The 27,698-nt window shown below is 36.4% G+C and overlaps 2 protein-coding genes across 2 annotated transcripts; one reads left to right on the forward strand and one right to left on the reverse strand.

Annotated features, from left to right (window-relative positions):
- Window positions 1-826: 826 nt before the first annotated feature.
- Window positions 827-8,647, forward strand: LOC146136964 (uncharacterized). The gene is made up of 7 exons (XM_083395594.1): window positions 827-887; window positions 1,142-1,252; window positions 2,143-2,231; window positions 5,179-5,346; window positions 5,853-6,136; window positions 6,890-7,067; window positions 8,324-8,647. The coding sequence occupies exons 1-7, from the start codon at window positions 881-883 to the stop codon at window positions 8,564-8,566; spliced, it is 1,080 nt and encodes a 359-aa protein (XP_083251720.1). The 5' UTR covers window positions 827-880; the 3' UTR covers window positions 8,567-8,647.
- A 245-nt stretch (window positions 8,648-8,892) lies between these two features.
- LOC146136965 (calpain-15-like) lies at window positions 8,893-27,313 on the reverse strand. Its single transcript, XM_083396298.1, has 15 exons — window positions 26,848-27,313; window positions 22,875-22,939; window positions 22,089-22,172; window positions 21,079-21,189; window positions 20,124-20,212; window positions 18,190-18,373; window positions 17,396-17,546; window positions 16,038-16,251; window positions 15,162-15,320; window positions 14,214-14,378; window positions 13,723-13,840; window positions 13,101-13,200; window positions 12,411-12,559; window positions 11,564-11,742; window positions 8,893-11,447 (listed from the first exon to the last, which is right to left on the reverse strand). The coding sequence occupies exons 1-15, from the start codon at window positions 27,311-27,313 to the stop codon at window positions 11,273-11,275; spliced, it is 2,409 nt and encodes an 802-aa protein (XP_083252424.1). The 3' UTR covers window positions 8,893-11,272.
- Between the last annotated feature and the right edge of the window lie 385 nt (window positions 27,314-27,698).

Consider the following 27,698-nt stretch of genomic DNA (forward strand, 5'->3'; position numbering starts at 1 on the left):
TGTTCGTAAACTTCTAAAAAAAATAGTCAGCACCGCAGGTTGCGCAATCATAAAACTGACATAACAGAAATCTGATTACATAATATCATGAACTTCAACCTGCAATGCATCGCGACTCAAATTAACCTGATATCATGTTTCCTTGAATCAAGGCTACATGCTTGTAGCGCTTGCTATTCTGAAAGCAAACTTTTTTTTGAAATTGATTCAACTCACGTGTACTCATTTTTTTTGCCGCCAATCAAATAACATTCCAAGGGATTTCAGAGGTAACCGGCTATAAGCGAAGTTTAATGCAATATAGTTTTTTTTTTTTGCACGAGTTTCCAAAATAAACAAACAAACAACTTGTACACAAACAAGAATACACAAAATAAGAAATCAGGTCAGCAAAAGTGTTTTTCTTTGCTTAAATTGAGATGTTATTCAAAATGCAATTACGGTTGACAAAAGTTTTACAATTTAAGACACTTAACTTGCAGGTGAGATATTTTTATTTGAAAGTGTATTTTACCACCAGCGACAGCGTATAGTGTTGAAATTTGACAACACAAATGAAATTAGATTGCATGATCCTAAGAGACTTTAAAATATTATTGTTACCATTTAAATCTATCAGCCTTTAATATTAATTAGGAAATAAATCGTTTTAAAGTGTATATACCCTGCTTCATGTAAAGTTGGTAAACTGTAACTAAATTGTTTTTTAAATTATCATAAACAAAACATATCGGCATGCGGTGTTACAAATCTGATCCATGCCTTTTTTTCTCAGACAAAAGCAAAGGCCAAGCGACTTTCGTTCAGCCCACCCATATTGTGTTGCAAGCAGTAAAGCGTGAACCAGCTTTAAGAGTGTTTTCAACAATACTTAGCGACAATGCACGGTAAGTTTGTAGCTCATTTCTTGAGCCAAACGCTGGCTCTCTGAAGAATTTAAATAAAGCGATAAAAATTATTTATAAAATTTTGCGAAAAATTACTTGCAAAAATGACGATTACTTGGTTCTGTTTCAAAAATACGAAATGGTAAAAAAGGCATTTTTTATTACTTTGTAATTAGTAAACATCACATTAACATCGCTGAATGGGTTTTTGTTTGTACTTTATACCATACAAGGAAATTTGTGATTACTGACAGGTTTCATCATTCTGGCTGCACTGCTGTACATGCTTGCAACTGTTAGGGGCGAAAGGTTAAAGGGTTTACCGACCCACAGACCCCTTAACATCGCGCACAGGGGGAGCTCCGGTAAGTTTTTTTTTATAAATGTTGATCAATTTTTTTTTTTTTTATATTAGTTTATTTATTTTTTACCCGGTTTTATTAAAATACCGGATATTTTGGTCAAATATATGAATTTCTGAACCAATACGAAATAATGTAATTATTTATAGGTCAAATAAGTAGAAATCGACAATCTATAAGCTTGAACGCACCTGTTTCGCTTATACTGTAACTGTTTTGCTTTACCTGAATTATTTCGGACTTCAATTAATTTCCTAAATATTTTGTTGAATAGTTTTGGAATGGTATCGGTGCCAATCCGTTATGAAATTAATATGAAATTGTGACACAATAACCGATAAAAAGAACTTTAAACGTTTCGATTTTATCTATTTTACCTGTGTGAGCATAGGTATGACGTTTTAATATGGGTATTTGAACAATGATTTACCATCCAATGCAACAATTTGTTATTTTAAAAGATAAATTCATAAAAAACTAGTAGGGTACCAACTGATGGTAATTAAATGTCTTTACACTAAAAGCAAATTTTAGCCTCATAACCTGGGAAAATTTATCTTTAAACGTTTTAGTTATTCTATTTTGTTTGTATAAGAATACTAAAGACGTCACTGTTATCGCATCGGACCGCTGTACTTTTGTTTTGCATCGCTCATCGGTTTCGATAAATCAGGTTTTGGTGTTGGATTATAATGTTAAGTATGGGACAACCCTACGTTGTAACCAGGGTAAACATTTATAAGAATATCAAAGCCATTATGGGCGTTTCGAATAACTCTTTATTCATTTTCAAGATAAAAAAAGAAGACACTGTAGGGGCTTTGATATTCTTATTACGTCTTACTACAACCTCCAATCATTATGCTTCAAAGGGTAAACAATGTTTTTCGCAGGAATGCTGCCAGAACACACAGTGGCTGCTTACCAACTGGCAGTCGAACAAGGCGCCGACATCATCGAATGCGACCTGGCCCTTACAAAGGTGAAAGCGAGTCATTAAGCTTACAATGATTTCCTGCTGTCAAAAGTCAATCCAGGGGTTGTTGTGGTTTGTAATTTTTTTGCGATACTATATGGCAGGGCTACACTATGAACAGATCTTGCTAATAGTAGGCTACACCGAAAGCCATTCCAGACTCATAGAATTTGTCGATCAATGATGTAAGCAAAACAGGATAGAAAAAAACTAGCCGTTGGTGGGGTTCGAACTCACGACTTCCGACACTGACCATCGCCCTACCAACTGAGCTACACAGGCTCAGAGAGGAGCAAGTCGAGAAACAACCATACGCCAATGCTTGGTACATTCTGTAAGTACAAGCAACTTCACATTGAACTGCAGTACCATATCATGAGCAGATTAAAACAGTAAGTACATCATGGGCAGTTGTTGCTAAGTTACAAATGAGCAGATTAAAAAATTAAGTACTATATTAGCAGGTCTTGTAAGTTACATAGGAGCAAATTAAAAAGTAAGTATTCAAGTCCTGGTAATTGGTAAGTGAAAGCAGGTCAATTAGGCATCGAATGATTTCCTGTGGTCAACGCGTGGCACTGCAGCATTGTAATTTCGAAACTTCCGTGCAAAGCCTGAAAATGCACAAAACCATTTGCCGTTTGAACAGACTTTTAAACTCGAAAAGTTTTGCCGAATCAGGCACGTTGACTTACTTAAACAAAATTGAAAACTTTTTAACCCTGTTTCAGGTGCGATTTAACGCATTTACATAAAACTGAAAATATCCTTACGTTTCAGTTTCGAAACCTCGACCGATTTTAAAATTATTGTTCAAAAAAACAGTAATGCCCTTTGATGGGGACATCGGGTAATCGGTAATTAAAATAAAATTTGAAAACATTATAGAGTTTGGAGCATAATGGTTGGAGGTTGTAGTAAGACGTAATAAAAATATTAAAGCCCATACAGAAGTAGGTTGCATTTTGAACGTTTCGAATAACTCTTGGGTGTTAGATTGTAGCGTAGGCAAGGAAAAATGATTGTACTTTACAGTGGATGTTTTTTTTGTAAATTTAGGTTATTTTTTTGTTTTTTGTATTGATTTAACGCCAATCAGGTTGCAGTCTTACAACTGAAAAAATTATTTTGTCGTAACATCATATACACCGAGTAACACACGGTTTCCAGTAACAACACGTTAACTCAATAGTGTACACTGGGAAGAATTTAAATGAAAGCTTACGATGACATGTCTCACATCACAGCAAATAAAAAAAATATATAAAATAGAATAAAAAAACACTCTTATCACTGAACAGGCTAGTTTTTTTCTAGTCTGCTCTTGCATCGTTGATCGATAGATTCGGTGTAGTGGCTGCAATGGCTTTCGGTGTACTAATGATATGTAAGCCGTAATCGTTGGTCAAAAAGCAGCTTCAGAAGGGCTAGATCTCAGTGGTTTACATGCACATATATATGTATGTACATGTTTTATTGAATAATGATATGGTACTGTGAATCCCCTTCAATATGAAGTTGCTTGTACTAACAGATTGAGCAAGCATTGGCGTATGCTTGTTTCTCGACTCGTTCCCTTCTGTGCCTGCAGAGCTCAGTTGGTAGAGCGACGGTCCCGGCTTGACCGGAGGTCGTGAGTTCGAACCTCACTGCAGGCTAGTTGTTTTTCTGGCTTGCTCTGCTTGCATCATTGATCGACAGATTCGGTGAGTCTGCAATGGATTTCGGTGTACTAATGATACTTAAGCTCATAAAACAGCTTCAGAAGGGCTTGATCTCAATGGTTTACATGCACATATATATGTATGTATGTACATGTTTCATTGAATTACTACTGAACAAACAAAATGTAAACAAAAATGCTTAAATGCGTTGATTTGGGACAATTTAGTATTGGATTCTTTGCTTTCATCACAACAACGCTCACCTTCTCACGAAAAAATGCTGTTTAGTTTGCAAGAAGAAGTGATTGTAAGCAAAACAAAACCTTCAGCGCAAAAAACGCAAGTTCAAGCAAATTCTTGTGGATATTTTTACAGGCGCATACCGTGCAACCGCCAATTTCAGCGAAAAACAAAACTGTTTGCCCGAATCTGGGACATTTTAAAACTCCAAGGTCTTTTGGTAGATTAAGAATATGAACGTCCGATAATATCGGATCGTATCCGATAATCCATACCAAGTAGTAGTATCGGTTATCAAGAATCCTATAGCTAGGGACGTCCGATACTTATTTTGATACCGATACCCGATATTTAAGTATCGCGAACCGATCCGTTACCAAATGACGTCATTAACATGGCAAAACAAGCAAAATTAATGATATCGGAAAGTGAAAAGGTAATTTTGTCAAGATTTGCTTAAAATTTTGCTTTGCGTGAAGGAGTTTAGTTTAAAAGCATTTTTTTTTTTTTTAAGTTTTTTTTTAATTTAAGTTCGTTTTTTTTTTCGAAGATGTCTTAATTTCCTTAAACGGTTTTTTTGGTGAGTTGTTATTTGTAACTTTGTAGTATATATAGTGTTCTCCCACATCCAGATAAACACGTTGTTGGTTTGTGAAACACCCGTACGTATTCAGAGTGCTTTCTACTCGTTCCAATGTAGAGCATGTAGTAACTAACAACAATCAACATCCAACCAACTAGGATCTCAAGCCAAGGCTGAAATTTCTAAAATTAATTTACCACCACTTCGTGTCGCGTATCGACTCCGATCCGATATTTTCGGGCATCTTTAGCCAGTGCCGTAGCCAGCCGAACTTGAACTAGTAAGACTGCAATTCTTAACCGAAAAATAAGTAGGCCTAATATTTTGCTTGTTTAGCCCTTGTCATTGTGTTAACTGCCGTATCAAACAGATATAAATATGCTAGCAAACCGTTTCGAGAAGCAACTGACTGGGCTACGGCTTATGTCCCTAGCCTTGATATAACCCACATTTGTCAATTCCACAGGATCTGCAGTTGATTTGTTCGCACGACGTGGCTCTTAACTCGACCACCGACGTTCATTCTCACACCGAGTTTAGAAGTCGGGTGGCCACCTACACGATTGAGGGTCACCAACAGACCGATTACTTTACAGTGGACTTTACCATGGCCGAACTGAAGACCCTAAGAAAGGTAAAACAGGTTTTTTGATGTTTTTCAGTTGAGTATAATCGGACGAGTTTTTCGATTTCAATAGTTTAACGTTTTTTGTATATCAATGACTTGACTTGGAGTTAACTTTTTTAATAATCAGTTGACTTAAGTTATTTCAAAATGAATTGTTTACAACACTAGGTTTTATAGCCACATGTCTTAACATTCAAGTATATAGATTTCTATCAATTTTATTTGGATTTTTAGTTCTTACGGTTATAGTAAAATTCTTATTGAAAACACGATTTTAACTCAATGACTTTACACATACATGAGTGGCGAACTGTACTTTCTGCACAGCCATTTGATTATTTTGCAGAAAATTAGGAGCCTTCAAATAAAGAGGAGGGGACTGTTTCTACTAAAATTTAAAAACTATGAAAACAGGTACCAATTTAGTGCAAAGTGGCTGGTCGCCATATTCTCTGTTTGGTGGTTAGGTTTATTGCATCAAAGAATGCCACAGGCGATTTTTATTTTTTCAGATTCAGGTTCGATCGTACCGCGACCAGTCGCACAACGGGGAATTTCCCATGGCCAGTCTGGACGAGAATATCGCCGTGGCCAAGAACGCCAGTCGGACGGTGGGGATTTACCCGGAAACGAAAACGCCCCAGTTCTTCAACAGGATTCTGTCGGAGAGGGGGCACGACACGACAATGGAAGACCTACTGATGACGTCACTGGATAATCACGGCTACAATGATACGTCATCACCATGCCTCATCCAGTCGTTCTACATTCCAAGTCTGGTTTATATGTCAAGCAGGTAATGTAAGGCTGATTAATTATAGTTGTGCCGGGTTTGGTTTAACGGCTTTAATGAAAATGGCAGTGTTGTAAACAAGTCATTTTGAAATGACTTAAGTCCCAGTCAAGTCTTTTGTAAAATAACTTAGGCTAAAGTTCAGCAATAAGTAAAGTTATTTAAGCTTGGTCATGTCTTTTTGAATCAACAACAAGTGAATTCACAGTTAGAGCAAGTCAATTTTAAGTCAATTCGTTCTCATAAAAATTAGGATAAATAACTCGATTTTACAAAAACAACCATACGCCAAACGAGAAACAACCATACGCCAATGCAATGAAATATGTACACACAAATTGCTTGTAGGCTACTAACTAATATAGCAAGCATTTGAGTATGTTTGTTTCTCGACCGCTTCTCAAAAAGCAGTTTGAAAAAGCAGCTTCAGAAGGGTTAAATCACAGTCGTTAACGCACACAGGTGTGTGCATATTTAATTGAAGGTTGAAACTATTAAGGGAGTTAGTTATGTACTTATTAGGAGGTGGGGTTGGGGTTAGGTAAAATGTTTGTATAGGCCTAATTCTGGCCATTTACGTATTATACGACAGAGTTATGACTTTCCGATTTATAAGTTACAAGGACTTTAGTCCTATTTTGGTCTTATTCTGATCTGTGTTTTATCCCAGACGTTGGTGTACTTCTTATTTCGATATGGCTGGAGTGCGTTTAACCATTGGTGTCAACTTATGTTTAAGTCCCTTACTGTTGACAGGACTCCTCTGCCATTGGTTTGTCTGACAGAGTTCGACGTAAGCAGCGAACTCATGTCCAACTTTTCTAAATACTGCTACGGAATCGGTCCCTGGAAGGACTCCATTGTTAAAGTAGTAAACGACAAAATTTCTCGAGTTACTGATTTCCTGAAGAGGGCGCATTCGTACGGACTCAAGGTAGTTTTGCGTTTATTTTTACACCTATAGGTCATCCGCAGCAGGATTTTCTAATCAGGGACAAATCAAAACTATAGGGATGTCCAATTATCCACCAACTATCTAAAAGGGTGAACAATTTTTCAACGTTAGTTTACAGGGTCACAAGTACAAATTATCCATTTTCTTCACCAGATGTCACCAATTTAATTTAGCTAAGACCATCAGGCTTATTAGCAACAAATACTAAAATTTTGGAATTGAGTAACAAATTTTAAACAATTAGGTTATTCTTTTTTTATGTTTTACAAGGGGTAACCATATAATAATTTAGCCACAGTTGATTTTAACTAATCGTGATTACTGATCACTATGAATGTCCGATACCTGACATTTTGGACAAAAAGTATCGCGATCCCATCCGGTATCAAATGACGTCATTACCGTGCTTAAACAAGCATATTAGATGAAATTGAAAAAAAAGTTATTTATGTGTCAAAATTTGCTGAAGCGTTAAGCTGTTAATTAAAAATTTTTATAAATTCTTCTTTCAAGGTAAATCACATCGTTGGATGGCAAATCATGGCTAGAATTGAAATTTGGTATCCGATTGTCACCGATGGCGCCATCTCTAATATATTTAAGTTGACCGTGGTTTACATGAACCATTTATTTTAAGTGTTAAAAAAGAACCCCCAAACTAGTATCTATAGTTGACTTGTCCCAGTTGTTAACCAATACTGGTATTTGATAAATTTGACTTTCAAATTAGAAATCTACGGATTGGAATGAAAATCATGGCCAAAGTATCAGATCGGCACCGATACCGCCCTAGTATCGGACGAGTACCGATGCTACCAATTGGCTTCGGGCATCGTCTGCGGTCCAACATTTTTGGACATCCCCAATAGTAATTTTAACCTTGGGTAGGTTTAAGCAGCCGATGGGGGCAAAGAATGGTTTAAATAAGTTAAATTACGAACATATGTATTGTAAAAGAAACTGTGCTAAGCCAAGTTGGCACGAGATTCATGAGTTTAGATAAGAATTTATAAGAGCTTTTCAGGTAGAACACAAATAATGGGCTCTACTAATTAGCTTTGTTATGATTTTGTAAAATCTAAAAGGACCGCGATTTTAATTATTTGCCAGATAAACTCTAATTTGTAGCATTATTGTAATCACAGAGTTACAATAACAAACTAAATGGCATATACAGCTGTTTTGACACCTAAAACTTACTAGTATGCCTAATGCATTTTAATCCTGTTTTAAAGGTGCATCCATACACATTTCGAAACGAGTACACATACTTGGCAAGGGACTACGGTGTGGATCCGTACAGAGAATACGAAAAGTTTGTCGATCTTGGAGTAGACGGCCTCTTTACCGATTTTCCCTGGTCTTTTGACAACTACTTGCGATTCAGATACAGTAGTGGAGCAGTTGCTAGTTTAACATATGCTGGAAAATTCAATTATGTCGTCATAGTTGCTTTGCTGACAACTATTTTTGTATAATGCTAGTTGTAAAGAACGTTGCAATTTAAATGCTGAGAGCGCTTGATTAACTTGATTTAGCACAAAAGTGCAAAACAGCTATTATTTTTAGTTTTACCTCTTAGATCTTTGGCATCTAACACCTACCTATAGCGACAAACCTAATTTTTATCATCAAATGTGAAACGTTTGAAATTTCTAAAACTTCTTTTATATATTACCAATATGATTGTTTTCTAAATGTGTTCAGATTAATACAAAGGAAATTTTTGGCTGTTGTTTTATTTTTATTGCAACTGACAAAGCAAAAACGACAGTGCATAGAATGGAAACAATACGAAGGCAAGTCAGATAACAAAAAAACACAAAACCCGTAGCGTTGTCATATCGACGTTAGGCACGAAACAAAGTGTCAACATTAAGACTTGAAATCGACAACAACACAAAAGTGTGAACAAAGTTAAGCAAATTCACCGATATTTACTTTGCAAAACGCTTTTGCAATACATTCGCTTGCTTTCCATCTAGAACAGGGAGTCAGCAAACTTTTTTTACAAAGAGCCAGAGTGTTGTACAGGTTTACAATCGCGGGCCGGGTACAAATTTTCTGTTGAACATTTATTAACTAGATTAACGTTGAACAAAGGAAATATAAAGAACTCTGCAAAAAAAATGTGCTGTGTTTTAATGAATTGTCGTTCAATTTAAAATTTTTTAAAAATTCGTTTGGATTTGCATCCGGCAACTTTTCTACTGTACTTTATTTTCATTAGGGAAAAAGATGGCGGCTGGTAAAATCAACAAATTAACTCTGTGTGGTAGATCTGACACGCGGGACGTGGTTTGGTAACCCCTGTTCTAGAATCTAGGTCAAAAGTTGAAGTATTTTAACCTGAACTGCTCGTTTCGGCATTTTGCAACCAAGCATTTCAGGATGCATTTTAAGCAGAACCAAAGTGCTAACAGGCTGTGTGATTTTAACAGATCACAAAAAACCTAAACACGGTGAAATAGCTCTAAGCGTGCCATGCTTGACAACACTCGGCTGCATTTTGTAATGCAAAGGAACTTGATTAAAGCCACTTTGCTTGGTTGCAGATGTGCTAAGGTTACACCGCAGTCCACATTCTTGGCTGTTGACTGAGCCAGCATCGGACCCTAATAGGGTAAAGTTTACACTTTTCAGTTGGCATTTTTAGTAATGGTTTTGCTGTTGAAAAGCGTTATGTTCTGCGGTTTGCATTACCCAAGAAAAGTTTGCTTTTGTAAAGCAACACCAAATAAGGCAATGGATAACAAAAAGCCATTAGGATTTATTCACTTTTTTGTCGTACGCATTGAAATAAATCTGTTTAAAATTGGCAATAAATATGTAAATTTAACCAAACATTTGTGCAACTATAGAACGAAAAATGCAAGGCGTACAAATCGTAATTTGTCACCCCCAAAATGCTGATGTTACACCTAATAAACTAACTTACAGCGAGCGCTATAAATATTTTATAACATCGACAAGAACTTATGCAAAGTTGTAACACGTATATGCAAATCAGGAGCAACCCTTCGCGTTAAAACAGTAGCTTTTAAAATGATTTTTTGACGGTTTTAATTCTGATATAAACCTATTGGGAATTGAATACTTAAAACAGGATAAATCTATACAGTAAATTAATTCGATAAACAAAAATACAGTTTAAGCAAGACACTTTTAAATGAAAAATGAAATTGTGTGAGCAATAATCGCCATAATCGCAAAGCGGTCCACTAAAAAGTTGCGAAGTTTTAATTATTCAAAAAGATGAGAGAAGTGTTTTTATTTTATTTTCGCACTTTTTTGTCAACGATTAATTTACCGGGCCCTCGAACGGGTAAAAGGTTATAGGTAGAAAGTAAAATAAAGTTTAAAATATAAGCAAAACACAAAAAAGGAGGTCTTTCAGATCACACTTTATCACAGTAACAGTAGAGAAATAAGTCGGTTAAAAACAACTCGAGACTGACTCCGGCCAAAAAATAAATAAACTTGAGCCCCGAGTCCGACTAAATGTGCCATTTTGTCGAGTCCCGAGTCCGACTCCGACTCTACAGCATTTATTTCAGCCACTTGGAAAACTAAAACTATGTGGTCATTAAGCAATCCACACATAGGGGTGTCATGACTCATCCACTCACAATGCATGGTTAAAAATATTCCACTCTGTGCAATTTCACTTTTATACAATTTACAATTGGCGGCACAACCATTAGTTTCGAAATTTGCTACTGCGCATGTGCACGTCGGACTAGCATAGTCTAACGTTGTCTTACTCGAGTCCCGAGTCCGACTCCAGCAAAACAAACCAACTCCGTCGAGTCCCGAGTTAGACTTCACAGACCTGCTCGGGCCCGGCTTTGAAAAAAGTTTAAGAACCACTGCACTATACGAAGGTGATAGGAAACAACCTGTTTGGTTTTAGGATTTAGGGGTCCGCAACGTTATTTTTCGTAGGGCGCATGCGCACGTCGGGCTAGGGTAGTCGACTCAACTCCAGCAAAACAAACCGACTCCGTCGAGTCCGGAGTTAGACTTCGCAGAGCAGTTTGGCGGCAAACACTGTCTCACGCCATCTTCAACTCTCCCCAAAGGGCACTTCAATGCTGAAACGCCAATCTCCGGCCTACCAATGGACCAACTTCTCAACCAGAAGCGCCTACATCAGGATTCGTCTTGCGTTTGGCGGGATTCGGTTAGAGCGGACGCGGCCGATGTAGGTCGATTACGGCGGGGTCGTGAGGTGGTTCGTTGATAACGCCTGGCAGCCAGTCGCCCAGGTCCTTGCTGGCCGAGTGTCGGTGCGTGAGCTTGTGCAGTATACGGAAGCCCTGGTTGTTGTCGAGCTGGCTCAAAACGATCAGGACTTGCCTGTGTAGAAAAGGGTGTGAGGGATAAGGGGTTAGAAATGTATGTGTGGGCTATGTACACAAGGCACGAGGATGTCATTAGGGATAGATGTATTGTATAAGATTTTTTTGGCTTACCTATGCAGCGGCGGGACAGAATCCATGGTGCGGAAAGCGTTCCTGGTCGAAACCACGTTTTCCGGGCTTCCGCAGTCGCACTTGACGTGGAAAGAATAGCGAGGATTTCGGTTCTCGGCCACCACGATAAAACCGGCCCAGCCACGGGTCAGAAAGTAGCACGTCACTCCCTCGCGCACCTGAACAATTCAAGATAAGATAACCGTTTATTCGTTGCTTTAAATGCGAACACAGTGACAAAGGAACAACGAAGAACGCAAATTTACAGCAAATAAAGGCAACTCGAATAGCAACTAGAAGTATATCTATCAATACAAAATAGAAACCAAAATTAAAATCTGGCGAACTTTAAACAATGGCAAACAGCAGATGATTTATCTGTAATACACTAATGAAAACAATCAAGACTTTTGCTCGGAATAGGATTATTCCATTGTTCTAATTCAAGAATAAGAACAAAATGCGACTAGTTCTAATCCTAATCTAAATTGTAAAAGCTTATAAAATGTAATTCTATTCTATCTTAATCGAAATCTAGTTTTATCAAAATGCTATGTTCATAATTCTAATCTAATTAAATAAAATGGAAATACTCTTATTTTAATTCTGATCTAATTAAAAAACGGAAATGCATTTTAACCCTAAAACCTAATCGAATCGGCGTTTTAAAAATGCTATGCGCTTGCAATTTCAATCTAATTTGATAAAAATGTCTAATTTTAGTTTCCAGCAAATTTGACAAAAACAGAAATGATCTAACTTCAATTCCTATTTAATAATAATAAAAAAATAGCTAACAGAACCACAACCTAGTTTTTTTAAGTCTATCTGATTTCGTTTAACTCACGTTATTTTCTTCGCCTTCCTTCATAGCCAGTTGTATGACGACATCGGCCAATAAGCCTTGGGTTAAACACGGAGCGAAGGTGATCAGCCTGCTGCTGTGAACAGCAAGCACGTACTTCGGTAGCACCACGTCCAGCTCTCCGACGCTTGCTAGCGGACAAATGAAGCGGGTTAGAAAGCGCGCTAGGTGTCGCTGCTGAGTTTTTACGGATTGCAAAAGGTCGCAAGAGGTTTTAATATAAGGAACTTCTCTGTAAGTGGACCGGGCTCCATTGAAACCCTGTGCAACTAAGTCCCTACTACCCAGCTGTATTTTAATGCCTCGCAGCTTATCGTCGCTTTCTAACATGCATTTTATCTCGCCTCTTTTTCTATAGCAGTTGTGTCCTAATTAAATTAAAAAAGCGGTTTGGTCAGGTGATTTTTTCGGTATTAGATAGGTGTTAACTGTATATATTCTAAAGGTGTGGCAATGAATGCAAACTGCCTAATTCCTAATGAAATTATTACAGTGACATGTCTTCGACAAGGAATCTAACTCTTTTTCAGTGTGCCTTTTGATCACAGCTTCAAAAACTTGGTACTTATCTCTTCCTGTAAGTTTCACGCAACGAGAAACCAAATTAAAGAACATCGTTTTTCATTCATTACACTGACATTTTTTTACAAAAAAATTATTTTGCAACATTACCGGGGGCGCCGAAGCCTGCCATCCAGTGGTTAAAGGCCAGACAAACGACCATGTAGGTCCCCGCCTCGAGAAAACATCCGCACGAGAGGTGCTTCTTCACCTAAAATACAAGACGTTGTTGTATATAAGGGTTGTTCAAAAAACACTTTTTTTGTTGAATTTTAAACTACTTGTAAAACAGGTTTATTTATCCATTGCAAGCAAAAATTGTGAGAAAAAAAATTGTGAATGACCTTAATCTGAATTTTTCAATTGACGTAGCACGGTTAATAATGAACCAAACTTGCTCAGATTTGGTTTGTGGGGTTTTTAGACGCAATCTAACAATTCCAGGGTCTCCACTAAAATTCGACAAAAAAGTGTTTTTTTTTAACAGTACATGCACTCGTCCGATACCAAATTAGTTAAAAAGATTGGCATAAGCATAATAACCTGAAAATCATTGCTATTGCATTTTTTTTATTTTGCCAATTTTTTATAGTTATTTTTCTGGCCTAAGCAAAAGTTACGTTCGTTTTTGTTTCGTTTTCAACTTGAAATCAAACGAAGCTAAATTTGAAAGAGACGATTAAGTTGGCTTGCCAGTTGCCATACAGCAAAAGTGCTTTTCTCTCTTCGGTACCTGTCTTCTTGCGCAGGCCATCAGTCTTCCGACGGTGTACTTGCCATCGCTGGTTGGGTTTGACCGGAGCACGCATATGCAGGTGTCCACGGGGTGGTGGCTTGAACCTTCCTGAGTTCTACAGTATAGCGAAAATAGCCATCAGTTAGTTTCTTTACTAAAAGGTTTTTGTTTAACCTAATAGTTCTATCGTTAGAACGGCCCAACTTGTTTTAACATGTTTTTTACTCGATATACGCTTTTTAGGTTGGTGTGCGGTTGCATTTGGTGTAAAAAAAAAAAAAAATATGTTAAACCCATTACAAAGCGATGCTACAGACTTCTACGAAAAAAAAGACATTTCCAAACCGAAAGACTGTCTCAACTCAACAAATAACTTAAGCTGCACATAAAACCAATTCAAAGACTAAGACTTTTCAATGCGCAAATCAATTCAAAGACTTAAAAAAACAGGCCTTAACCACTCTGTGGCAGCTTTGAAGAAGTTTCACCTGGCAATCTGCTGAAAGAGCCCAAACTCGATTTCGCAATTTTCTAAAACCTCGAGGCAGTAGGCGGCCAGAGGGGGCGCCGCTGAGCCGGGGAAAGTCCCGCTCTGTCGAATCTCGTTCCAGTCTCGACTAAAGGTTTTGCAGATGTCCACGCTGTCGAAGTACCTGGAAAAAACGTGTTTTTTGCTGGGCGAGCTTATCGTAAGTAAATGGTAAAAAATAAATAAATAGTTTTTGACTAGGGTTGTCCGATAATATCGGATCGGAGTCCATACCCCATTCCAAGGGGCAATTTCGCTACTGGTTCGATACTTGGTTGGGAGAGTGAATCTTTACCTGGAAATAACGTGTTTTTACTGAGCGAGATTATCGTAAGTAAATGGTAAAACAATTAAATAGTTTGGACTAGGGTGTGCCATTAAATAACGGCAATGATGTCAAATTGAAGGGAATGTTTTTTAGTGATTACGGCAGAAATTATATTTTTTATAGACAACGCTTTATTTTAGTAAATCCATATTTTAGGACACATTTTTGTTCATTAAACAACTCTTCAAATCAAAATTGTTTTAAATGGTATACCAGGGGTTAAAAAAAATGTTTTTCATGCGGATCCCTAAAAAAAGCATTTGAATTTTTTTAGAGATGACGTCCTAATCTGACCAAAGCAATTTGTTAAAAAATTTTTTTTTTTTTTAAATAAAACGTAAAACTGAAATGCAATGTAAATACATTGGAGCTGAAAAGCGTCAAAGCGTTTTTTTCAGTCATACACTCTTCTAACTGAAAAAAAGAAAACCTTATTTTTTTTAAAAATTATGCTCTAAGATTTTACAAAGGCCTTCACGAAACTCCCTAAAACTTGTCCACAAACTCCAGTGTTAAATTAATACTCAAACAAAATGGCGTTTGTTTTTATCAAAAAAGGGGCCTTTTAAGGGTCCATACTTGACCATGTCCTCGATTGTCATCCAGAAAGTCCCATCTTCACCCCGATTGGGGTTGAGCCTCCTCTCGAGTGCGGGGTTTTCCCTCCAGCGATGGGACTGATCCGACCAGTCACCCATCCAGGAGAAAATACCCCAGGGGTTTCGCAGCTGCACCAACCTGGGGTAAAAATGGCAAAATAGGGGTAAAATGTGCTTCCACTGAAAATTGGCGACAAATTAACAATTAATAATTAATATTTAGTCTTAATTAGCAAGCATTTTTTTTTCTGAAAAAAAAAATCAAAAAAAAAAAATCAAAAAAAAAAATAAATGAGGTTGTAGAAAATACCAAAGGGCATATTATAGATATCATTTTTATCTATGTTTTGAATTGCTCTTTATTCCATTTTCCAACAAGTTTTTCTTTTTAGATGTTGAAAATGAAAACCAAGTTATTCCAAACGTTCACAAAACTATTACCTACTTCCATATGACCTTTCAACTTCTACTACATCTAGCGAAAAACATCCAAGTTGAAAACGGAAACAGGGGTAAAATTTAATCCTACCGAAAATGGCCGGAATGCATAGGGTGCATGAATAACATTCGAATATTGCCGGCATTTATGGACTAATTGAACAGAAATGCCCTAAGTAAACATATCGCTTTGTAGCATAACAGTTGGAGGTTGCAGTAAGACGTAATACGAATATCAAAGCCCATACAGAAGTAGGTTACGTTTTGAACGTTTTGAATAACTCTTTATTCATATTCAACATGATGTTCTATACATATCGCCTTTTGCGTGAATGGATTTATTTCAAACCAATCTGTAAGTTGACTTTCAAAAAAAAATCGTGAATGCCGAACGTTCTAGAACTCTGGCCATTGTTACCTCACAACACCGCTACCGCCGGAAAGACGCTCCTCCGTTATGTTGAGAACACTGTAGGCGTGTCTGGGCCTCAGACCCTTGGCGTTGTACTCATTCTCATCAATTTCCATGTTGCCGGCTCCGCAAGAAGCGCCCATTAGGTAACCGGCCTCGCAGCAGCTCAACAACTTGGCCCAAATCATCGGTATTTCGACGCCAGCTTCAGAAGAGTTGCCTGATGAATTGAACAGTAGTTCAGCGGGAATGCCATTCATTTTTATAAAATAGGTGCAAAAACCTTTATAGACAATGAAAGATACACACACATATGTGTTCAACAACTGTGATTTAGCCTTCTAAATCCGCTTTTTCACCAACCATTACGGCTTAAATCGGCCATACGCCAATGCTTGCTGCATCCTGTTCGTATGCAACAACTACATATGAAACCGGATCTACAGTTCCGAGTCAATTCAATGAAAGATGCACAGTTTTGCACACACATATGTGTACAACAGCTGTTACCTAACCCTTTCGAAGCTGCTTTGTGACCAAGGATTAGGGCTTACGCATTAATAGTAGACCGAACGCAAAATATGGTACTGTAGAGCCCCTTCAATATGAAGTTGCTTGTACTAACAGAATGTAGCAAGCATTGTCCTATGGTTGCTTCTCGACTTGCCCCACTCTGAATCTGTGTAGCTCAGTTGGCAGAGCAACGATCTCGGTATGACCGGAGGTCGTGAGTTCGAACCTCACTGCAGATAATTGTTTTTCTAGCCTGCCTTGATTGCATCATTAAAGAGATTGACAGATGAAACGAATTCCAAGACTTTTCGTTATGCAAATCAAAGTGATTAAAGGTTTAAAACTTTTTATTTTTTGCGAGTGCACTTTTCGTTGTGTTTCGTTCTCATTTTCATGACCCGCAAGTTTAACTGGCCGCTCTGCAAATGTTTAAATAGACTTTTCGCTTCTATGCAGCCCTAGTAAGTTTAAATGGCCGCGGTTTTGTTTTTAAACGTGCTTTTTGTTTCTTTTACCAACTTGGGTCGTTTCAAATGGACGCTGTTTTGGTTTTAACCCTGCTATTTTGTATTTTTTTTTCAACCCTAGGCGGTAGATGCATCGTTTTATCGTGTCCTTTTTCAAATTTTTCAGGCAATATTGATCCAAAATGGCCAAGAAAATACACCAAGATGGAGAACCGCTAGATTTAATGTTTGGACTCTGAAATAGAAATCTGAATCAGAAAACAAGGCGTATTCCATTCTTTAACCAAATTTTAGGCGAACCGTTATGTATGAGATTCAAATTCTCCAAACGCATAACTGCAGTATACCAAAAAATAAAAAGCAACTAATTGAAAAGTTACTTACTGCTTTTGATCAGGGACAGGCTTTCGCAGGGCGCTCCGGTCAATGTGGAAAGTCCCTCGATTGATCGTCCGGCCTGTAATGCTTCGTAGCACCCGTGTAACTTGGCGAGCGCCTTTTCTATCAGGGGAACCCACAACTGGCCTCGTTTCGACTGGAATGAAAAACAATTAATTTCGGTATTTTTGGAACAGAACTTCATGACTGAAAGTTGTAGTTAAACGTAGAATGAATATTAAAACCTATACCTAGCTATTTGTAAACGTTTTCAATAATCTTAAGATAATAGCTGGAGGTTGTAGTTAGACGAAGAATAAATATCAAAGCACATACAGAAGTATATATAGGTAGCATTTTGTGAACGTTTCGAATAATCCTAAGATAATGACTGAAGGTTGTTGCAAGACGTAGAATGAATATCAAAGTCTTTATAGAAGTAGGCAACATTTAGCAAACATTTTTTTATAAATCTTAAGATAATGACTGAAGACTGGGGGATGTAGTAAGACGTAGAATGAATATCAAAACTTATACAGAAGTAGGCAGCTTTTTGTGACAGTTTTGAATAAACCCAAGATAATGGCTGGAAGTTGTAGTTAGGCAATGATTATTAATATTATCGAAACCCATAGATAAGTATAGGTATTATGTAGCATATTTTAGCAAACATAACGAATAACACATTATTCGAAACGATTAAAACATGTTATTTCTGTACAGGTTTCAAAATTCATTTTTGTCTGCTTTTTTTTTGAATTTCTGCCCGGTTGAGCACCTCTGGGCAAATCGAGACGTACCTGTGAGTAGAGCAGCTGGTCGTTGGCATCGCAGGGCAGCAGATCGTCGACGAATACGGTGTGCCATACCCCCTGTTTGCACAGACGCACAACGTACACGCCCTCACGGTTTCCCTCCTTCGTGATCATGACGCGTTTGAGCAGCTCAGATCGCTCGGCTAGAACCGCTAGCCCGCTGAGAAACCTGGATTGATAAGGAGGGTGTGTGTTTAACGACGTGCTGCAATTAATTAGCAGTGTTATAACGAATTAGTCAATGATGGCTTGATTTAGGTGCAAGTCACTGCTTTTAAATGACTCACTTACGTCTTTTGGTCAAAATGACTTTATTTGAGCTATTATCAGCACCGCTAGTCCGCTGAGAAATCTACTTTAATAAGGTGTTTAATCTAATTATATTAGCAGTGTTGTAGTGACTTCTTTGGTCAAAACGACTTAACTTGATTTGAGCATTTTGGTCACAATGATTTGACTTAACTATTTTGGTTAAAATGTCTTGACTTGATTTGAGTCTTTTGGTCACAATGATTTGACTTAACTATTTTGGTTAAAATGTCTTGACTTGATTTGAGTCTTTTGGTCAAAATGACTTGACGGGAGTTATTATCAGTACCGCTAGTCCGCTGAGAAACCTGAATTAAATAGGTGTGTGTTTAACGACGTGGTGCAACTCATTAGCATTGTTGTAATGACTTATGACTTGACTTGACTTGAGTGTACTTAAGTCAATGTTTTTAAATAACTTGACCTAAGTCATTTGGTCAATATGACTTGACTTTAGTATTCTGGTTAAAATGACTAGACTTGACGTCAGTCATGACGCGTTTGCGCGGCTCAGATCGCTCTGACAGAACCGCTAGTCCGCTAAAAATCTGGTTGAATAAAGAGGGGTGTAACGATGTGGTGCATCTGATTAAATTAGCAGTATTATAATGATTTATTCATTGATGACTTGAATTGAGTACATTTAAGTCACTGTCTTTAAATGACCCACTTAGGTTTTTCCGTCAAAATGACTTGATTTGAGCTATTATTAGCACCGCTAGTCCGCTGAAAAATCTACTTTAATAAGGAGGGGTTGTATTTAACGAGGTGTTGTAATGACTTATGACTTGGAGGGCTCGATTGGACTTGTCTCGTCTTTTAGTCAAAATATCTTGACTTAACCAAAGTATTTCAGTCAAAATGACTTGACCTTATTAAATCCAATACCTTGGGGTGAAAATAGGGGGTTTCTCAAATAATTAAAAAAAAAATCGGGTTGCTTATTTGTCTCAGTTTTTTCAAGTAAAGCAATTTTGCCGGCACCGATAACCCCAGTATCGGATGAGTGCCGATACTTCCACTTGGCATCGGGTATCTGCTCCAGTATTATCGGACATCCCTAGTGTTTACATATTTGCGGAAGACTTGCAATCGTGTGTGCGAAAACTTATGCACTACTCAATCTCTTAAGGCAGGGTCGGCAGCCTTTTTTGCATCGCGAACAGCTTTTAAACAGAAATTGTAACACGGACCCAGCCCCCCCCAAAACAAGAAATGTTTTGTTAAGTCCTGAAGAATCTAATACGACAACAAAACTACGTCATAGTAAAACCTAATTTAATAGCAATACGGAAAGTACAAAAGACAGGAACTACAAGTACAGGCCTAACGTAGACCTTAGGACCGGTAACAAACTTTTTCGCAGACTGGCACCGAGTCCCGAACCCGGGATTGCCGCCCACTGTCTTAAAGAACACCATCTTAAACCCAATGGCTCGAATTGAGTCTTTGGTCAATATTACTTGGTTTGAGTCTGGTCAAAATCACCTAACTTACGCTAAGCCTTTAAAAAAATGAGATGACTTGAACTTAACTTATTGAACCAAAAATGAAAATAAACTACTAACTACTCGTTTTCCTTAAGGGACGCCATGTTAAATTCCACCCACCAGCAGTTTCCCAGTATTCCTTGCTTGATGTCGGAGGGACGCGGGTTTCGCCGGAATACGGTCCAAGGCTCGCTCGTGTCGTGCTTTATCTGCATTTAGAGGCAATCAGAAAACACCATTATTGTGTTTTTTAGGTTTCCAAGCTGCTGTGAAAAAACGTCCAAACTTCATATTCATATATATATAATAACTAAAGGGAAGTAAGTTTTTTTTTTTAAAAGTCTGATTGCTGGCTAACTTAGGTTGCTTTGAGTGATGTGTACAAATTTTGACTGAAAATCTTCTTTATTTCTCGAGTTATGGGACTTTTGCTTTTCAGCCGAATTTGAAATTATCGACGTTTATGAATTTTTAAAGGAATATTAATAACCTCCCTGAATAATTGGGGGTTGAGTCATATTTCATTTTGAAGAATAGAATCGTAGATATCACCCTATGTAAGTCACTTAGGGCACATTTTAAATTTAAGGCCGAATATGACTGAATATTAATATTCATAAATATAAATATTAATATTTTAATGTTAAAAAAAAAAGTCTGATTGCTGGCTAGCTTTGGTTGCTTTAAGTAATGTGTAAAAATTTCTGCTCGATATCTTGTTTACTTCCGGAGATATTACACAACGAATTTCGAGCTGCGTTTTTCCCTTTGGTTAAATATATCCAAAGATTCCAAGGGCGTTTTGTTGTTTTCTAGTTAAAAACTGACTTGACTTGAACTGAAGTTATTCAATCAAATCATTTTGGGTGAAAATAGGTGTTCTCATTACGTATTTTTAAATAAAATTGGGTTATTTGTCTCAGTTTTGTATACTATAATAAGTAAGCCGTAATCGTTGGTCAAAAAGTAGCTTCAAAAGGGCTAGATCACAGTTGATAAACACATAAGTGCGTGTATCTTCCATTTAATGTATCACTTTAAGGTATTTTAAATATGATTATTGAGTCCCACTCACTTCACTTGGTCTTTTCCATCTGCAAGTAAACTTGGCGTTGCGTTGGCTGGATGGAAACATCAGGGAGTTGGGTGAAGGTGTAAACTCGGGGTCGACGAACGCTTCGTTGTTCTGCAATAAAAGACGCTCGCTGGGGTCTACTGTCACGAATAAGACGGCTTAACGTAGTGGTTCCCAAACTTTTTTGGCTTGCGGCACACTAAAATAATCTTAAATATTTTGCGGCACACTTTTAACAGAACAACAATAGAGTGACTTTACAGTCGCCCTTAACACACGGCAAACTGTATGTAAGTGCCTCAAAATTATTAATTTGTAATGGATAGTGAGTATTTAAGTCCAAAATACTGTATGTCTATTGGTAATACGTGACTGTATGCCTTGGTAAGAGAAATAACCTATTTTCCAAAATTACAAAAAGTTTCGCGCACACTTGACGAACGCTTCGTTGTTCTGCAAACAATCGGGTTTGCTGTCACGAATAAGACGGCTTATAAAGCAACGTATTGAAATTGCGAACCCAACTTGCAACTAGCGATGTCCGATACTTGCCATTTTAATCCGATACCGACCCCTGATATTTCAAACAAAAAGTATCGTGAATATCGTGATATAATTCGACGGCATTATTATGCCTTTCTTTTTTTATAACTTATTTTAACAAAATAACTGTTACTTGAAGTTGAAATACGAATATTACGTGAAAATACATGTTGCAACAAATATTTTGACATAAATTAAGCAAATTAGTTTAAAATAAAAAGTGTATAATGTTTTTTTTTTTGTAGTGTTCTTTGATGTGGTCTAGCAGTGGTAGTTGTTGATTAATTTTCTGTTTTGATAAGAATTACAAGGGTGTGAAAAGACCTAAAAAAATTATCTAAAAAAAGTTAGGCCAAAATTTAGTTAAAAAAGTTAGTTAAATTAACTGTGTTAAACCTTTATGATTCTTTTTAAACAATCCCATAAACTTCACAACTTTAGGCAGTTATACGTGGTCGTTAACTTACAGTTTGGCAATACAGTTTGATACTTGCAACCAAGTCCAATGTTTGTCTTTCACTTTCTTTTCTGTGGTCTTCCATGCTTGAACACTGGGAGAACAGAGAAAAAATAGAGATTTTTCAAAATGGCCTCAACATTCACCGATAAACAAAAGATTAAAATTGCTACAGAAACAAGTGTTAATATTTCCTCTGAAGTATTGCCGAAAAGATAGACTGCTTTTAGAGAATTAAAATGATACATATAAATTAACCATATATATGTATTCAAGTTCCAAACACAATATATAAGCTTTAACGTTTTGTTGTTGCTTAGTATTACAGGTCATTCATACAACAGAACTAATCATTGGTAACATTTGCATTTTTAAACCATCAAGGTAGTGCTAGTGAACATAAATACTAAACAGGGCAGCCACACAGTTTTATAAAATGAAATCTGAGTCAATTAAATAAAAATTTAAAGGTTGATGTACACTCTCTTGAAATAAAACAAAACAGTATAAATGCCAACAAAATATCAGATAGTTTTAAATATTGTTTTATATTTGCACTTTCTGAACACATATATAATGTGTGCATCATATCAACAAACTATTTAAAGCCTGTCAGACAAAAACATACGATTTTTTAAAGACTAAATGATAGACAAATCAATTTCAACACCAACCAAGACACCAATATATACAAAAACTTTGTGGACACCCTGCTAAAGCAAACTGTCCTTAGATAATAACACATAAATAACAACATGCATAACCCTAAACACAATTAAAACGTATCAACACTCACCCTATTATCGCTGTCTCTAAAGGCAGGATGTGGCTGTAGGTTTGTAGACGCAGTAAATGACTGATCTGCAATTACCAAAGCATGTATATATATATGTTTGTGGGTAGAAAAAATTATGGTCAATTGAAAGGAAAAAAATACATTGTTAATTTGGTAACTAAGTAAACTGACATATGCCGGTGGAAAGGATTATCTTAGATTAGCTAAGTAGAATGACTGAAACAATACATACAGCCTTTTGTAGTATGTAGAGTGATTAATATGCCAATTAGGTAAATCTGGGCAGAAAGAATGAAACTGGTATGAAAAAAAGAAGTTGCTTAGATAAGGAGTTTGTCTACAAACGCAAGAATAAGATTTCCAATATGAGCAAGAACATTAGTATGTGCTAACTATAAAACTAAACCTATAGCACAAAAAGGGAATATTTTTTAATTTTTTGTTTAATTTATTGATAATAAAGTTTATTTGTCAGATAAGTTTGTTGGTTGTAGCACAAAAATCAATAGAAAAAAAAATATATGTATATTTTTGTAGCAATTGGAAAAAAATGAGTTAGTTAATCTTAAAGGTATTAGAGAGTCATATTACAATCAGAACTCTAAAGAAAAAACTAAGACTGACTACAAACTATAGTGACAGATCAAGAGAAATACCGAAAATACAAAAACAGAAATATATTCACCAGAAATGCAACAATGTACCACTATATGGCAGTAACCTAAACCACAACAAAATAAAACTCAAAATACTTTGATTTTGGCTTGTAGCACCAGGGGTTTGTGGGCGAGGGTAAGAACACGCTGAGCAGACCGTTGAGTCTGACGTATTGTCCAAAGTACAAGCAGAACATGTCCATCTGTAAATAAAAGATTTTTAGTTTACAGGTTTTAAATAAATTTCTGAAAAGGTTACTTGCTTAATATTGTTACAATGACTTTATATTATTTGAAATAAAATGTAGCTTGATTCTTAGGAAGTTTGTAGATAAGTAAGCAAATGATAAAAAAAAATAATAATTTAAACTGCATGACTCCTAAACACTTTAATTAAACAAAATCAAAGGCATTTAACAACTTTTTAGGAAAAAATTAAAGGTTTTCAAGACAACTTGTCATGCTTTGAATATAATTTGAACACGAAAGAGTATAAATACTGTGGTCCACAGTTAACATGATAACAAATTATATAAAAAATTGTTTTATCACAGCACTTCCAAACACCTCACTTAAATAACAAATAAAACTCGGGGGTGCGGTTGTTGTTTATTTTGTCAGGGGGTATACTTTCAAGGTTTAGTGTTATTTTTTTTTAATTTTTAATTTTTTTTTTTTCATTTTTTGTTTTTAATATTTTTGATTGACTTAATTATTTATTTTTATTTTTCAATATTTTTATTTTTTAATGTTTTTATTTTTATTATTTATTTTTTTTATTTATTTTTTTTTGATTTTTGTTTTGATTTTTCATTTTTTTATTTTTCATTTTTCATTTTTCATTTTTTATGTTTTATTTCTATTTTCATTTTTTTTTTTATTTAATACTTTTTATTTTTAATATTTTGTATTATGTATTTTATATTATATATTTTGTTTTTCATTTTCCTTAACTTGTTTCTGCAAGCAAAAACAGATATGGGCCGAAAAATTCCCCACTTAACTTATGCCTTTGATGCGAAAGGGATTCAATGTATATAGTGTGTATGGCCATTTTATTACATTTTGGCCAGCTTACGTGTTTGAAAAGCAAATATTATCATTCTCCTAAAGACTTAAAATGGTTTAACGCCTATGGTTTGCTATACTTTTGCAAACTTTTACTCAGTAATTTTTTACCATGGCTTGGTCCGAGCAATCACTGTTAAAACAGACTTTAAATCTGTAGTTTTAAACAATATGAAACACTCTATTATGTGCCTAATACGCAAACTATTAAATCGAAAGTTTTGCTAGTTGTTTAGGCCTGATGTTGGTAGGTTGGTTGGAGCAACATGCACAACAGGTGCTAACAGAGAGGCGTACACTGCCTTAAGATTTCGCATTTAAATTTGCAGCGGACACTTGATTATTAGGCGAAGCTTATCGCAAAGTAATTGGTCGCCCGAAAAAATGCTGACGCTGCATTTAAAGCAAGCATTATAAATGTGTCGCCGATATTCTGCTTTGAACATCTCTACTCGCAATGATTCCCTCCGTTAATTGTTCGCTGGGTGAAACTTTATTCACGGCCTTACCTCTTTGTGTATTACCACGACAATATGATGAAATACGATTTGAAGAATATTTGAAAAAATCGTATTTGGAGAATATTTGCTATTTGCACCTGTATAGTATGTTACTCCAATCCAACATATCAACACACAATTTTAAGTTGTGTAGGCCTGGTGTTGATATGTTTTATTAGAGTTGCCACCAAATTTCGCATTTAAATTTGCAGCGGTAAAATAAGTTATTTCTTAAGAGCATTAAGTAATTTTACTAAAGAGAAGCCTCTTTTTAAAATGCAAGTCGCACGAGCCCAGTGTTGGACGTGCCACTTCACACAATGAAAGTCTCACGCGCGGGACAATAAAGCCCAGCAGGCGGTAAGTCGCTTCGTCACTTCACAAGCTGGACAAAGCAAGCGAATATGAACGAATTCTGTATGAAAGTTTTTCTGCTGCTAGATGGCTGTCGTTAGCTACAAAGTGCTAAAACGCAATATTTCAGGTTTTTACCCCCCAAGCAAAGGCCCCTGGGAGTGCAGCCTCATAAACTTTTACAAAGCACCTACATACCACTCTACGCCATGTCTGAAAATTTGAAGATTCTACGATGTCTACTTTTTCTATAAAGCTTCGGACAAAAATCGGTCTGAAACATACCATAGGAAACCAAAAAAGAATAGCGGCAAAAACAAGATATGTCCCGAAAATAAATTTTCGGCCCATATAAAAATAAATTTAAAGACTATTTAAAGTTTTTAGAAAAACACAGGTTTTGTTTTATAAACTTTTTAATCTGAAAATCAATTCAAAGACTTTGTACCAACCCTGTAGTGTAATATGCATCCTAAAATTAACTCATTTAGGGCATGCATAAACTAATAAATCAATCTTTATTTTTAAATTATATCTAAAAAGTTATCTGCCCTGTTTCATAGTTTAGTACAAAGTCTGCAAACATCTTGCATTACAGGTTTAGAGTTCAATCAACAACCATGAATAGCAACGACATTCAATGCAAACAAAAAATTACAAGAAAAATATATTATATATATGTCTACATGCCTTACCCAGGTGCAAACACGGATATTGCTGTCTCCGACCACGGTTTTGTGGATGTCTGGGCTCCCATGCTGCTGCTGGCCCGGTTATGCATTTGTAATTGGGAACTGCTACCTGCCACTTGTTTCGATAACAAAAACATATGTTTTAAATTGCAATAAAAAGATAACAAAGTTTAGGAATGTGTTTTAAAGGTGTAACATGCCGGCAAGTGTATACTGTATGTTTGAAAAGGCCAAGGCTAAAACGAATCAGCCAGAAAAACAATGAAAATTGGGCAAAATGAAAAAAAATTGCGCTTTACGCAAACTTTAATGTTTTTGTCTAACAATTATTAGGCATACTATATTGTGCAACCTTGGCAAACAGTTTTTATTAAATTGGACAATAAATGAAGTTTAAACTTTGTGGATTTTTGCCTAAATAAGGCAAGGATTATACATTAGTTGGGCGAACACAACATTTAACTTAAGGGTGCACAAAATCAAAGAATTATGCTTGTCGTCTGAAGCCTGGCAAGATTCTGATTCAAAAACATACCCACTACACATTTAAAATGTTGAAGCGAAACAATTATTTTACATTAGGATTTAGTTTATGAAAAATGAATCTTGTAGCCTTTAAACATAATTTTATAGCAATACCTCTAAACAAAAAAAGAAATTAAAGAATTGCTACTCTGCAGACACAAAATAAATTTCATGTTACCTTGTGGTTCCTGAAAATGATGTTCGTCAAAATTGAGATCTGCGTTGGTTCCTGAAGCAGGTATAAGGCTCTCATTCCTGATCGTAACTCCGTTTGGCAAACGTTCGCTTGTTTGTGACGAGGAAGCTACATTATTTCCTTCGGACGAGACTTCAGGCTCGGGAAGCTTTAAAGAAGAGCTGTAAATGTCTTCTTCATCCTCATCTGATATAATGTCGCTGGAGCACTGACCGGACATAGAAATCACCTCAGGGCTCAAAAGGCTCTTTTTAACGAGTTGCGGCGAACCTAAGACCATTGGGGTCGCGCTTGTACCAGGTTCAATTAAGTTGATTTGCGGTTGTAAAGAATTCACCAAAATACTTTTTGGCGAAGTGTATTCGTTGTTGAATGGGACAACTGAAGGCGTTAGGGTGGAGTTTGGGTCTAAGGGTGGGTTTTCAGTGTTGGATGGATGCGTCTCCATTGTGTCTTCAATAGGAACATTAGGCATCGAAACAATCCGCGGTCCGTGGCAGGCGTCACATTGTTGATGTCGCTCTTCATTAAGCAATGTACACCTCGAACATTCCCACATTATTCTTGTTTGTTTACATATATAAAATCTGTATAAATACACTTCTGATTTTTGTTTTGCCAAACTGTAATGAAATAAATTTAAACAAAAAGGGTGGCAAATTTTTATTCTAGTTATTAAACTCCCATTAAGACCAATTAGAACTCGTGGGAATACACACTAAACACAATTTTTTTAACAAATTCATATTAATACAACAGTTTAAACAGAATGGAGAACAGAATTTCTCAAAATGGTCACACACATTAAACTCTAATTGCCAGAGTCCAAAGAT

The sequence above is a fragment of the Ascidiella aspersa genome, chromosome 8 (assembly GCF_963924565.1).
Source record: "Ascidiella aspersa chromosome 8, kaAscAspe10.2, whole genome shotgun sequence".
Taxonomy (NCBI): Eukaryota; Metazoa; Chordata; class Ascidiacea; order Phlebobranchia; family Ascidiidae; genus Ascidiella; species Ascidiella aspersa.